Source organism: Silene latifolia, chromosome 1, assembly GCF_048544455.1.
Source record: "Silene latifolia isolate original U9 population chromosome 1, ASM4854445v1, whole genome shotgun sequence".
Classification (NCBI taxonomy): domain Eukaryota; kingdom Viridiplantae; phylum Streptophyta; class Magnoliopsida; order Caryophyllales; family Caryophyllaceae; genus Silene; species Silene latifolia.
Window position 1 is genome coordinate 1,754,332 of NC_133526.1, and position 13,070 is coordinate 1,767,401.

The 13,070-nt window shown below is 37.9% G+C and overlaps 1 protein-coding gene across 1 annotated transcript; it reads right to left on the reverse strand.

The window, feature by feature from the left end:
• Positions 1-467: 467 nt before the first annotated feature.
• On the reverse strand, positions 468-11,000 carry LOC141592123 (protein transport protein SEC16A homolog). Its single transcript, XM_074412708.1, has 13 exons — positions 8,802-11,000; positions 8,360-8,677; positions 5,862-5,990; positions 5,666-5,788; positions 5,400-5,570; positions 5,108-5,233; positions 4,812-4,946; positions 3,131-3,258; positions 2,937-3,045; positions 2,545-2,850; positions 2,298-2,453; positions 1,901-2,196; positions 468-1,270 (listed from the first exon to the last, which is right to left on the reverse strand). The coding sequence occupies exons 1-13, from the start codon at positions 10,509-10,511 to the stop codon at positions 775-777; spliced, it is 4,203 nt and encodes a 1,400-aa protein (XP_074268809.1). The 5' UTR covers positions 10,512-11,000; the 3' UTR covers positions 468-774.
• Between the last annotated feature and the right edge of the window lie 2,070 nt (positions 11,001-13,070).

Here is a 13,070-nt window from a genome sequence, read left to right on the forward strand (position 1 = left end):
CTTTATGATTTAAGTGTGACCCTAAAGACTAACTCAATCTGCAAATTAAACGATTGGATCAAATTGATTATATAGTCTTCTTGACGAATTGAGATTATAGTCATCGGGGGTACTATATAACGGTATAACCCCTGTATAAGAGTTGAGGCACAAAACGGACCTATCCGAGTCACTCAACAATTACATCCACCATTCTCGCCTTCCTTTCTTTGCTTAATAAAACTCGATGAAACAAGGAAAGAGAGGTCGGTAACTAGGATTACCATTGTAAAGTAACCATTACCTCCTCTCTTTCTCGCTTCCACGCTTCACTACCGTGGGAAGTGTTTCAGTCATCGGCACAAAATACAAATAAAAGAGACTCGGCTACCTATAATATCAGTCATCAGCTAATTCATTTCCATTATTGATCCTTTCCGAAATGTTGAAAAAAAATGTAAAATATTTCAACTATCTAATATCTGAAATAAATCAACGGAATAAAGAATAATGACTGCCAAAATGCCAAAAACACATCTTTAGCTCTGCAGCATTACATCTATTAGCTGCGAACAACCTAACTCTATCTTACATTACAATATTCGACTTCCAGCTTCTCGGCGTACATTTGCTTTGGGAAGATGTGGGATTGCATAAATATATATAGAATAAAAAAAATTATATCTTGGTATTTAAACTGCACCTTGCTAAGATAAGTCGGGTTCTTACTGCAGTGATTTCATACTGAATGTAAGACGCAAAACTTGATTGTCTTGATATTTACAGCACCAATTGTCAAAGTTGAACTTCATGGAGATCATCCCCAAAACTGCCACCTCTATTGTGCAGACTACCCGACGATTGGTTACTAGGCATAAATGAAAGTGGAGACGGTTTTACCTCAGCTGTTGGCGGTGAAGTGTATGCATCACTAGGAATTGCACTCCACGAAGCTGTACGCCGAGATTGGGGCCCGCCTGAACTACTATTCCCACTTCTAATTCCGGATCTTGATATGTTATCAACACTTGGAAACCTATGCAATGTTCCAGATGACTGTGTCAGGTTTTGGAAAGGGTCTTTCCCGATCATGAGTGATTTTTGTTCTTCGCTTTCAGAAACATCATTTCCCTTTGGGGATTCCGTGCCAAATGTTGATTGGTTTTGTGATGATGCGGTGGGAATGAAAAATTTAGCACTTGAAAGACTGGCGGGTTGAGATGAGGGGATTGATGGTGCCTGGAACATGTTTGTGGACGCCCCACCGCCTTTGTTGAAAGTGTCGACATACCTATTCAAAGAAACCGACCGTTACACACATCAAAAAAACGAAGTACGCGTCATGTTATAAATATATATGGCGTAATTAAAAAAAGAGGGGAAAGAAAAGATCAAGAATGGTAAATATTTGCCAAGGAAGAAATCGAATATCACGCATCTAAATAAATACTCTAAATATAAATACATGATAGGCTCTTCTACCCTCCTTGCAAAATGCAAACCGCCCAGAAGGAGATAATACCAACATTGCACACAGGTCAACAAATATGTACTACTAACCTTCAGGCTTCATCTCATTTTATTTCTTGTTCTCATTTAACTTTGGTAAAGTCAAATAATACCAACATTGAGCAATAATTTCTCTAGTCTAGATATATGTGCAATCCAAACGTAATTTGTATTGCTTGATTCATCGAAGCAACTATTTTCATATCGCAACGCATTAAGAGGCGCATGTCATTGCAGTCTGTGAATGCAACAGCTGAGTAACTGCCTAGTAATGACAGTTACGAGTCTTACGAGTTACGACACCACTACTTTTACGATCCCTTCAAAAATATCACTTAGTAGGTTCTTCTGAAAGATTTTAGCTGTAGCTGTACATTGAAAACATAAATGTAACCACAGGAAGTCCACATACCTTGACCGTACACCCATCCGGCCACGCGCTGAGAACTGATTTGAACTTGGTGGAAAAGCTGGGATCTCCATACTACTTCCAGGAGGGGTTGAATTGGCATGTTCTGAACAACCACTGGAATTGAGTGCATTGTTAAAAGCATTCTTTGAGTAGGAATCTGATTTCTCGGCTTGGAAGGCTGTGCTTGTTGGAGGAGGTGCAAGTGCAGGCTCTTCAGCGGGTGGTTCTGCACCCTCCTCCACCCATCTCTTCAGCTTTTCATCGTAATAGAACTTATTGGTGTCCCCTAATTTAGCCTTGAGGATATAGAGCAAATAATAATCAAATTATGTAGAGCAAATAATAATCAAATTATGTATACAGCCAGCAATGTGACAGAATGTGTAAAAGGTTCTACCTGACGGCCTTGACGAGGCCTCAAGACCAATCCAACAGTCTTTTGAAAGAGACTTGCACCAAAGCTAAAACGGCTAAAGCGGGATGTTCCGGCTGAGCCACTACTTTTGCCATCTGAACTGGAAGAAGTTGGTTCATTTGAGGTATCCACCTGTTCCTGCATCGCAGCCATAAATTTAAAATAATTAGGAGAGGAAACGCATATCGTCAGTTGATCAGATCAGATCAGATCAGACAGGTGATCATACCGCCCTTGGCGTTCTACCGATATTGGGCTCTGAAACGCTTCTGTTATGGAATGTCTTTTTACTTCCATCTCCAACTCGTTCGTTCATTGGCTCCGTGGATGCTGATGGCATCAATGATGACATACCCATGGTCGATTGACTGCTTCTTACCTTCGAGCCTGACGATTGATAATGATGTCCATTGCTCATCGTAGTTGATGGAGCAGGTGGAGGAAGTCCCCCTACAACACGATGAGCTGTACTATCGAAAAGATTAAGAAGTTTGCCTACTATCTTCCCAGGAGCTAAGTTAGCTGCATATCCGCTCTGGCAACAAGTAAGAACTAACACTCAGAACACTTGTGCAATGAACTAACAGCTAAAAACAAAAAAACAAAAAAATTGAACAAAACCTGTTGGTGCGTCCGAATCCTATCTTCAAGAGATGACAACAACTGCTTTGACATGTCTACCTCCGGTGATCGACCAGTTTTTAGAACTTTGTGAACAGCTTGGCAGTATCTGAAATTTAATTCAACACCTTAGGCTAATAAAAGTGTAATTTAAAAATCATCAAATAGGAAGAGGCGTGATACTGTGATCATACTTTAATGAATCGGACACCCTTCCGATTTCTGCCAGCATATGTGCATAGATGAGTTTATATGGCTGCAGAGGAAGCAGAACAAACTGCGAATTACCGGTGACCTTTGCATATTCAAACAGCTCTGTTCTCTACAATATAACAAAAGAACGAGAAATCAGTCTCAACATTACTTCCTAGAACTTCAGACTTCATTCCAGTGCACCAATTAACAAAAATATTACTGTACTGGCAGTATAGATAACCATTCGAGCCGCCCATCATAAAATAATTTAGAAACTTAGAAAAAATTTCCATCAAGAATCAGAGCTTAAATCAGCAAAAAAAATAAGGAAGAAAACATTTCTTATGCAAAGTAGAGAATCCATCTAGTTTTGCCCACGGCATAGCATGTTAAGGATATAAATACCAAAAAATTATCACAATCGGGAGAAGGTAAAAGTTAATTTGGATGTAGTATAATGAACAGAAGCTAACATTAGCTAAAAAGCAGCAGCGACCACATGTATATAATTCACCATGATCAAGACACCCTAGTAGCAAGCAGAACAGTTTGCGAGGGAAAAAGAATATAAAGAAGTGAAAAGGTACGTAAACGGTAAGCACATTCTGGCGTCAAATGAACCTTTGCGAGGAATCGATCTCTCATTAAACCTTTAAAAAGAACCATTTCTCATGCTCCAGAGATAAAATAAGAGTAATAAACAGAACATAAAATCAGATTGGCAAGATAAAACCATTTCTCATACTCTGAAGTGGATTAAGGTTATCTAAAAAAAATTTACAGCTGAAGGGATTGCGGTCAAAAAGCACTTCCACAAGCTTACACAACAGGTAAAATAACTCTGAAGTGAGTTAAGGTTAGCTGACAATTATTTACAGCTGAAGGGTGCTTGATGCATCACTTCTCTACCCTTATTTACAGAATGGGACTGGGCCTCGCTAAGGGAGGAATTAAGGAAAACAGGCATTAAAATTGTCCCTGATGGAAGTTCAATCCATTTCCACGGTTTGTGGGGCCTGCAAAGGCAGAAATCAAGGAGAACCTTTTACATTGCCAGGATGAAAAATCGAAATCGAACCTAAGAGGAGAATCGTGAGAAGGGAAACTACAGGTTCCACCCTTGATTCTCCCTAATATATACATATCTTGTTGTGTTGTTCATCACTCGATTGAGGCCAAGGACTCCAAAACTCCCAGATATTGACCCTGTTTAAGCAAGTTAAGGAGAGACACATAGACAATCTATGGTAGTAATGTAGCAAATGACCGTTCTTTTATCCTTCTACTAACTTTGGCTATTAACAATTAGCATTAGTTGTCAAGCTACAGCAGAAACATAACGTTATTCATAAAGGAAAAACATATGTATCTAGGCCATACTCTTGAACCCTAAGTAATTGGCTAGAGATGTGGCAAGAGCCTAGCTGCTATCAACAAAAGGCAATCAACCCATGCTTCCTCATATAACAATGGATCCCTTTTGTACACTTAAGGTCACATAGATGAGGAAAATGCGGAGGAGAAAACATGTGGAGGAGAAAACACTCAGGTTGCATGCCACACAGACCGTAGGAAAATGAAATTTAGAATGAAGAAACGCTATAGAATGGGAAATAACAGTGTCTGTAAGACCAAGAGGCAAACATGTGGATGGAAATGTGTAAAGGACCTGAAATTCACCTGAATAGCCTCAGGACTAGCATATGTCCTCGGAAAATTCCAATGGTCTGCACCAATAAGACACAATCTAGAAGTGTCTGAATATAACTCGAAATCAGCCTCTGCAATCAAGTAGCAGATATGCGCAGCAATCACCTGTACAACCAACCCCACGTGAGAATGGCTGAGAAAAATGCACACTATCGCTGAGATTGGTCAATTGGGTACAAGGGAATAGAAAATGGAATGTTGAAAGTTCATAATATTAGAGGGAAGTTGTAGCCATCGGCTGATATAAAGGAAACTGGAAGACATACATCATTTCTTTCCTTCCAAAGGCTATCTCCCAAGTGGGTGATCACAAGATGATCATGCTCTGTTCTGTTTGCGGTTATTACAGCCAAGTTCTCCTCCCAATTGGCCAGCATGCTATAGCCTGCACTCTGTCTCATTTACTGAGATGTAAGTGACACAGCAAAAAAAAAAAAAAAAAAAAAAAAAAAAACACTTGTGCTCCTCCAACTTTTGCTTCCAAGTCATTTCCTTAGATCATGATTTAAGATTTAAATTCTTCCTTGTGAAGTCATTAGTAGTTTAGAAGCAATTTACCTGCGAAGTCTGTGATGACATAGCTGGTGCATGGAGGAGATTGCCAGCAGGTATGACAGTGTTGGAAAAGACCTCTTCAGGTTTCTTTGCTATAAGAAGGCACAAGGTTCTCAAAGGTGATCCGGCCACTAATTGGCTAACTGCCATCTGCTTCACAGTATCAGTATAGAACTGCAAAAGACCCAACCAAAAGTCAAACCATCAAATAGAGGGGTAAGATAAAGCCCTAGGCCGACAAAAAATGAAAAATTGACAGGAGTACAAACCTGGTCACCAAGTTCTCGAGAAAGAATCAGCGCAAATTCCCAGAACTGACCTTCTTGGGCACACTGTAAAGCTTCTCTCTTTCTACCAGAAATTAGTAGGTTTTGTACCGCAGAAGCAGTTGCCTGCAAATGCCGCAGTATATTTGACATATGCTCTACAGGTTAAACATGTCTCCGAAATAATGGTTTACAATACCTGAATCTGTGCTTCAGATGGCAAGGTCATCAAGCACTTTGCCAGTGCACTGCTTTGGCTAAACTTCTCACTGTTTCTCTTGGCAGAGGCAAAGAGACTGGCAACCGCCGACTCTGGAAGGTCATTGTCCTGTAATAGTGTAATATTATACTAGAAGCTTTACTATAGGTAAATTGATACCATCGATGATTATACAAAAGACAGATTGGGGGAGAAATGCCACAAATGATTATAACGTCATAAGAGAAAAAAAATGACAAAAAAAGTTGCAAGTTCTGCTTCTGAGTCAAGACCATAATGATCAGAAAAGTCCTTTAAATTTTCAAAAACTTGCACCTGGAAGAAAAGGCGCTCTATTTTATTATATTTTGGGAATAGGGGATTTCTTCATCTGTTAATCCCGAAATCCCCTATCTATTAAAAGAATAGGTGAACTCTATCATTTTCCCGCCAAAAAGCATATTCTCAAAAAAAGGAAACTAATAATAATTATGTTCATTCACTAAGGAAACTAACAATTACAATTTAATTCATCTATTATATTTTCATTAAAATTAATCTTTTCATCAAATTATATTATTTTCACTAAACTCTAAAATATATTATTTTAATTAAAAAAAAAAAAAAAAAAAGTGATATAAAACTATAAATTGCTAAATCTTTTATTGATATTATTAGATGATGAGTTGACCCATATGTTGTATAAAACGATTGTTGTTATTACTTTCGTGACAAAGAAAATTAAAAAAAAAAAATATAAATTGAAACTCATTAGTTTTATGCTATAAAAATATTTTCATTAGAATATATTTCAACTCCTTACTCAATTCTCTTAATTAATTTTCAGTTCTAGCCTTTATTTATCCAAGCAAAATACAATGATGACAAATGTAAGCAATTATAAGGTCTCAATATTATATAAGTAATTATAAAAATATTAAAACTTTAAATACCATGCATATAATGCACAAGGTCTAAACTAGTTCTCTTATTATACCACAAGTGATGGCTAAATATAGACCTTTCTGATAGTTTGAAGACGACATAGGATAGGGATAAGAGGAACAATGTAGACAGAAAATTATAGCTTGTATCCTCCAAATGAGTTTGCTAGCCAACAGATAAATTCTACATACCCTTTTTTGCACCAAATACTGTTCCTTTAGGACTTGTTTGAATTGTGGAAATTTTGGAGGGAAGGGAAGGGGAGGGGAGGGAGAAAAGGGAGAGATGCAAAATTTCTTGTTCGGTTAGCAAATAAGGTTGGAGAAAAATGGAGGGATATTTTTTCCCTCTTCCAAGCTAATCAAAATATCACCAACATAGGAAAGAGTTGGAGGTAAAAGTCCATTCCTCCATTCCCCCCTCCACTTCCCTTTCCTCCTTTTTCCTCGCCTCCATTTCCGTCCTCTCCCTTTCCCTTCCATTTTTGTATCTAACCACACCCTTAGTGTGTTTGGATTGGAGGATTTGGAGGGAAAGGGAGGGGAGGGATTTGGAAGGATGAAAAATCCTTTGTTTGGTTAGCAAAATGGAGGTGGAGGGATTTGGAGGGGAGGAAAATTCCCTCCATTTCCCTCCTATAAGCCAAATTATTTACCCTCCAACATTGGAAAGATTTGGAGGGAAAATCACCTCCTCCATTCTCCCTCCCCTTCCCTTCCCTCCCTTTCCTTTCCCTCCTTCCCCCTCCCCTCCCTTTCCCTCCTTTTTTGCTATCCAAACAAGGCCTTAGTGTCTCTCATCCCTTGCTCATATCATCAAGATATAAACATCGCCCTCATCCCAAAAGAAGCACAATGATAAACATAACAAGTGGGCAGCTATCCTCATTCCCCCAGAAGAACATACTAGAGCTGAAGTACGACTCTGCCTAACTAGAACACGGTCACCGTGTAGAAGGATAACAGGCACTAGGCAGCAACATCAATGAGACGGGCCAAGACAAACATTACTTAATAATATCATTTACTTCTACAAGAAAGCAATTTATAGGGTGGATCAAGCACTGAACGAGAGGGGTTTTAGAATCCAAACGTTCCAAAGTTCTCCAGTTAACCAAATCCTATATCTACACCAAGCAGAAAGAAACGTCATAAAAAAACAGCCATACAGCTCGGATAAATGATTATCAATATAGCTAACTTCCTAAAAATTTTGTTGCATGAGCACATGATCCTAGAAGCATCAGCGAGAAATTAGCAGTTTCAAAAGGAGCTGTCTGTTCGAACTTCGAACCATTCCCCACCGAAGGCATGATATCCAAGAAAATACTTTGCTATTGTACCCTAATAATACGAGGCAGAGACTACTTCATCGAGCTATTAAAGAAAGAAAGATAAAAGTTCCTATCCTCTGAAGTTAATGAACTACTACTTGCCCATCCTGATATTAATTTTAGAAAGACAGAGAGGGTCACATACTAACAATCAGAGAGAGATGTCACAAACTTACAACCCTTCAAAAAATTAAATATTACAATTACAAGACACAGTTACCTTTTGCCCCGCATCTGCACCAAAGGATCGAAGCTTTCCATAGTGTTGGCATGCAACCTTTAACAAGGAAAGAAGCAATTTAGGACCTTCACCTTTACCATCATTACCACTCATCGTTTCACAATTTGCAATCCTTTCATCAATCCATCTATTAAGCTCTTTACTTCCCGCACTGCCACCAACTAAAGGACCGGGAAATGATTGGTGACACAAAGATTGGAAATAGCTAGAACCGCATACTTCAGTACCTAAAGGACTACGATTCGCACCCACAACTTCCATCAGGTTAAGAACAGAAAGAGAGTGTCCTCCAGCATCCTGCCAAAGAAAGATGATACAAACAAAAAATAATAACTATACAGAAAGGTATGGTCTTTTCATCAATCAAGGAAAAGGAAACAGGAGATTAAATGATCTCAAATGATTGAGAAAACGGTTATACCTTACTTCCCTGCAATGAAAACCCAGCACTGCTGGTATCCTTCATTACTAAAAGCTTTCCCCCAAATCCAAATGTGACTAAAGCATGAGGAGGACGCCCTGTAAGTGTTCTACTTTCGGTTGGTGCATAAGAGACCTGATGACCATTAGAAAAGGGTTGGGAAACCTTCGCTGAATTTTGATTACTGTAAAATTCAGTTGAGTATTGAACTGCTCCATTTTGCTGTGGAGTATGACTAAATGGCTGAAAAACATTGCCAGCAGAACCGTCCCAATTACCCCTATTCAAATTCTGACTTGTTTCTTTGTATGAAGGTGTGTTATCTCTGGAATCAGGAAACTTCTGTGGGTTCAGGTGAGCATTACTATAAACATTAGAGTCGAAGCTAGGCCATGACTGACCCTCGCTATAACCGACAGTAGACCCACCATTCATCCCAAAAGTAGACTGCCCATCATTTGAAACCTGCTGATTATACAGTCCTGAGGAAGTGGCAGAAGTTTGATTTGCATTTAGGCCTTCACTGCCGGATACTTGAAGCCCATTGCTAGTAATTCCCTGACCATTATCACCGTGAGGATGAAATGCTCCCGATAACCCATTTTGACCATGCTGATTATGCATTAACTCTGCTGACTGAATCGACGAATGATATGTGTCCAAAGAACGCCATTCTTGCGCTACTGTGTCATAATACCAGCCAGGGTACTGAGGGTCAAAAATCATATGAGCTGGATACTGATATTCCCCGGTCTGGTTTACAGTATGATTCCAATCAGAGACATTCTCGCTTGTACTGACCTGACTTACACTTCCAACAGTATTGTGAACATTTTGCTGGGAATAAAAAACTTGGGATGAATTTACATCAGAAACACCCCATTGACCTTCTCCACTCATAGATACGTTTCCCTGCGAATTTACACCACTGGTTTCCAAACTCGGCTGCTCAGTAGCATTTCCAAAAGTGTTATCCACTTCATACCATTGCCCGGTGTTGGGATCGAATTTCCACCCAGGGTATTGGCTTTCATAATATTCTGCAGTATTAGTGTCAACCCCATTGGCGATTTGTTCAGTTACTTGAGTATAATCATAAACATTTTCGGTAGCAACATTGGTGATTGTTTCGTTACCAAACACAGCATTGGCTTCACTCTGCACATGCCCTACCGCCCCTTGTCCAAAGTCAGTAAGGAAATCATCATACGACTCAAAACCACCACTACCAAGATCACTTGAGTCGGCAAAAGCGCTCCACTGAACCTCTTTCACACCACCACTACTCTCTCTCATCAACCCCGTCTCCCCCCGACAATCCCCAACCTCATCTTCCACCATCTGCCCATTATCAAAACAAAACGAACCAGATGAGACTAACGACGATGTTACCTCCCCATCACAAACCTGTTCCTCCCGTTCTTCCACCACACTCGAAAACCCACCAAAATTACCATCACGCCCCTCGAAATCATTCGTTTCGGGACCCACATTCCCATGATCAACCTCACTTATACTCAAATTCGCAATTTTATTCACTTCCTCATCCGCATACCCATCCACCAAACCGTTTTCTTTGCCTAAACCCGATACGCCCTCCGAATTACTTTCCTCACCAACACCACCTCCTTGATCATCATCGTCAACTAACTTATCAAAAAAATCTTCATCAGCCTGATCCTCCAACAAAAACGGAGAATTTGACGCCATCGAAAACCTAACCCCCTAAATTCTCCCCAATCCCCCAAAATTCTCAAACCCTAACTACTCTTTTCAACTTCAATCCACCCTAACATTCATCACAAATTACGATCCAATAATCCCCAAAATCAACAATTAAACACCGTAAATACCTCTATAACATCATAAACTAACATAATTCGATAATTACACAAATACATATTCGCAATTATACCATAAAAATTAATTAATTGATCAAGCAATTAAACTCAGAAGTTAAGCTAATTAAACACAAAATTAGAATTATAATCAAACTTACAGATCAAGATTTGCGTAAAAGGTGTCGATAATTTGATTAAATCAAGAGAGAGTTTTTTTAGAGAGAGAAAATAATACAAGGAGATGAACAAGTTATTTTGTGTTCCAAGTAGAAAAACATCGTCGTACAAATTTACAGCTCCTCTTACTACGGTAATTATTCAACAGGTTCTTATAAAAGACGGTTTCTTATTTGTGGCTCAAGTAGTATTAGGAAATACAAATCCAAATAAAATTTGTAGAAGTGATGGAAAAATACAATTATATTTAGTAGGGGTGTTCAGAATAAACCGAACCGCAAAATCGAAAAAACGTCCATTTTTAAGGTTCGATTAACCAAACCGTTTCCACAAAGCGGTTCTTTGAATCGAACCGTTAACTTTATTATGGAAAAGGTTCGGTTAAGGTTCGCAATTTTAGATAACCGGTTAACCGCGAACCGAACCGTATCACAAAAAAGTAAGCAAAAAATTAAAATATTATATAAAAAACCGTTCGTTCGTTTAATTTTCTTAGTGTATCCAAATTTAAAATTTCTTAAATTGATTAATGCTAAAGTTTAGCTTTTAACTTTATTGTAGGGTATAATATATAATGAAAATTTAATTAAACTATTAGAAAAAATTCCCAAAAATTAACGAAAACTGAAAAAAAAGTAATATAGAACGATTATCGGTTAACCGGTAACCGAACCGCTAATAACCGTTTAAAGTGGTTAACCGAACCGTTTATAACCGTTTCTAACGGTGTGGTTTAGGTTCGGAGTTTTGCCGAACCGAACCGTGTGCGAACTGAATTAAATTAGAGGTTCGGTGAACCGAACCGCGAATGAACACCCCTAATATTTAGGGGTGTTTATTGGTCCGGACCGGACCGGGCAAGACCAAACTCTTTGAACCGAAGATCAAAGAAGAGTTAAGAGGTGGACCGCGGACCGGACCATATTAATATTGGTCGGTCCGGTCTGGACCATGAAAACGCGTGGATCGAACCGGACCAAAGTTGTCCATATATTATTGTCATTGACATGTTTTAGCATATAGAACTGCAACTCGAGAAGTTCGTAACGATCAAAATAAACAATATTATTTTCTTACTAGATTTAATTATATAATTACACATCTTATAATACGTGTAAATAAAGTAAAAAATAAAATCAATAATATTACAATTTTAAAACTTCTTTTCTTACATAACTTCGGTCCATGGTCCGGTCCGCGGTCTATCCAGTTTGGTCCAGAATCGGGCCGAAGACCAAAGTCGAATAAATAGGTGGAGCATGGACCAGACCAAACAAAATTTGGTCTTGGTCCGAACCAAATGGTCCAGTCCAGTCTGCTCTTTGGTCCGGACCACTGAGTGAACAACCCTAATTATATTTCGACAAATTCTCATAAGAGACTGTTTCTCGTTTTTTCATATTAGGAGATAGGAATTTAAATACTGTAAAATTTAGAAAAGTGATGGAAAAAATACAATTTGTTAATTCGTAAAAGTAAATTTTAAGAGGGTTGTATATTTACTGATTTGCCTTCGGTTATGTGTTTTATATATTTTTTTTATATATATATTTCGATAATAGTTGTAATATTAGGAGAAAACGGATTACGCATCTGAGGTAGTACCTAGATCTTATAGTTTTTGAGTATATACACATTTTTTCTGAGCATATTACCATTTATAAATATAGTTTTTGAGCAATATTATATTTTTTTAGTGTAATATTTTATTAAATGTGCTCAAAAACTCTATACTAAAGCAGAACTCATAAACTTTAAAATAAAACTCAAAAAATAAATAATAAAAGGTACTAACTCAGATGTATAGTTTATAAACTGTAATATTTAGTGTTGTTTTGACTTTTGATAATGATTACAAAGTATTTTACAATTAACGGTGAACTTTAAAAAGGTGAACTATTTGAGTAATCATTCATGACCATTTAATTTAGTAGTAGTATTATTAGCTCTGAAGGATCTCCGTACAACTTACTATGACACATTTGTTAATTAGAAGATTTTGGATGTACTCCCTTCCATTTACTATGATCTTTAATTTTTTAAAATGGATTATTCATTTTTTCTTTTCCTTTTTATTTTTGGAAATTTTTATACTTATTTTATTTATCTCTCCCATCACCAAACCCCACCAAACTCTTTTACTTCTATTTTATTATTTTTTTTAGTGTTTTAGTCTCACAATTCCTTATTTAACTCCTAATTATTCATCCCTCTCTCTTATTGCCAAACCTCACCCCACCCTTTTACTCCT

What these genes read in the sequence shown, in the direction of transcription:
- LOC141592123 (XM_074412708.1), bottom strand. Translation starts at nt 10,511, where the DNA reads ATGGCGTCAAATTCTCCGTTTTTGTTGGAGGATCAGGCTGATGAAGAT. An exon ending in TTTGGAAGGAAAGAAATGAT is followed by an intron (nt 4,947 to 5,107) that starts GTATGTCTTCCA and finishes TTGGTTGTACAG; the next exon opens with GTGATTGCTGCGCATATCTG. An exon ending in CTAGTCCTGAGGCTATTCAG is followed by an intron (nt 3,259 to 4,811) that starts GTGAATTTCAGG and finishes GTTATATTGTAG; the next exon opens with AGAACAGAGCTGTTTGAATA.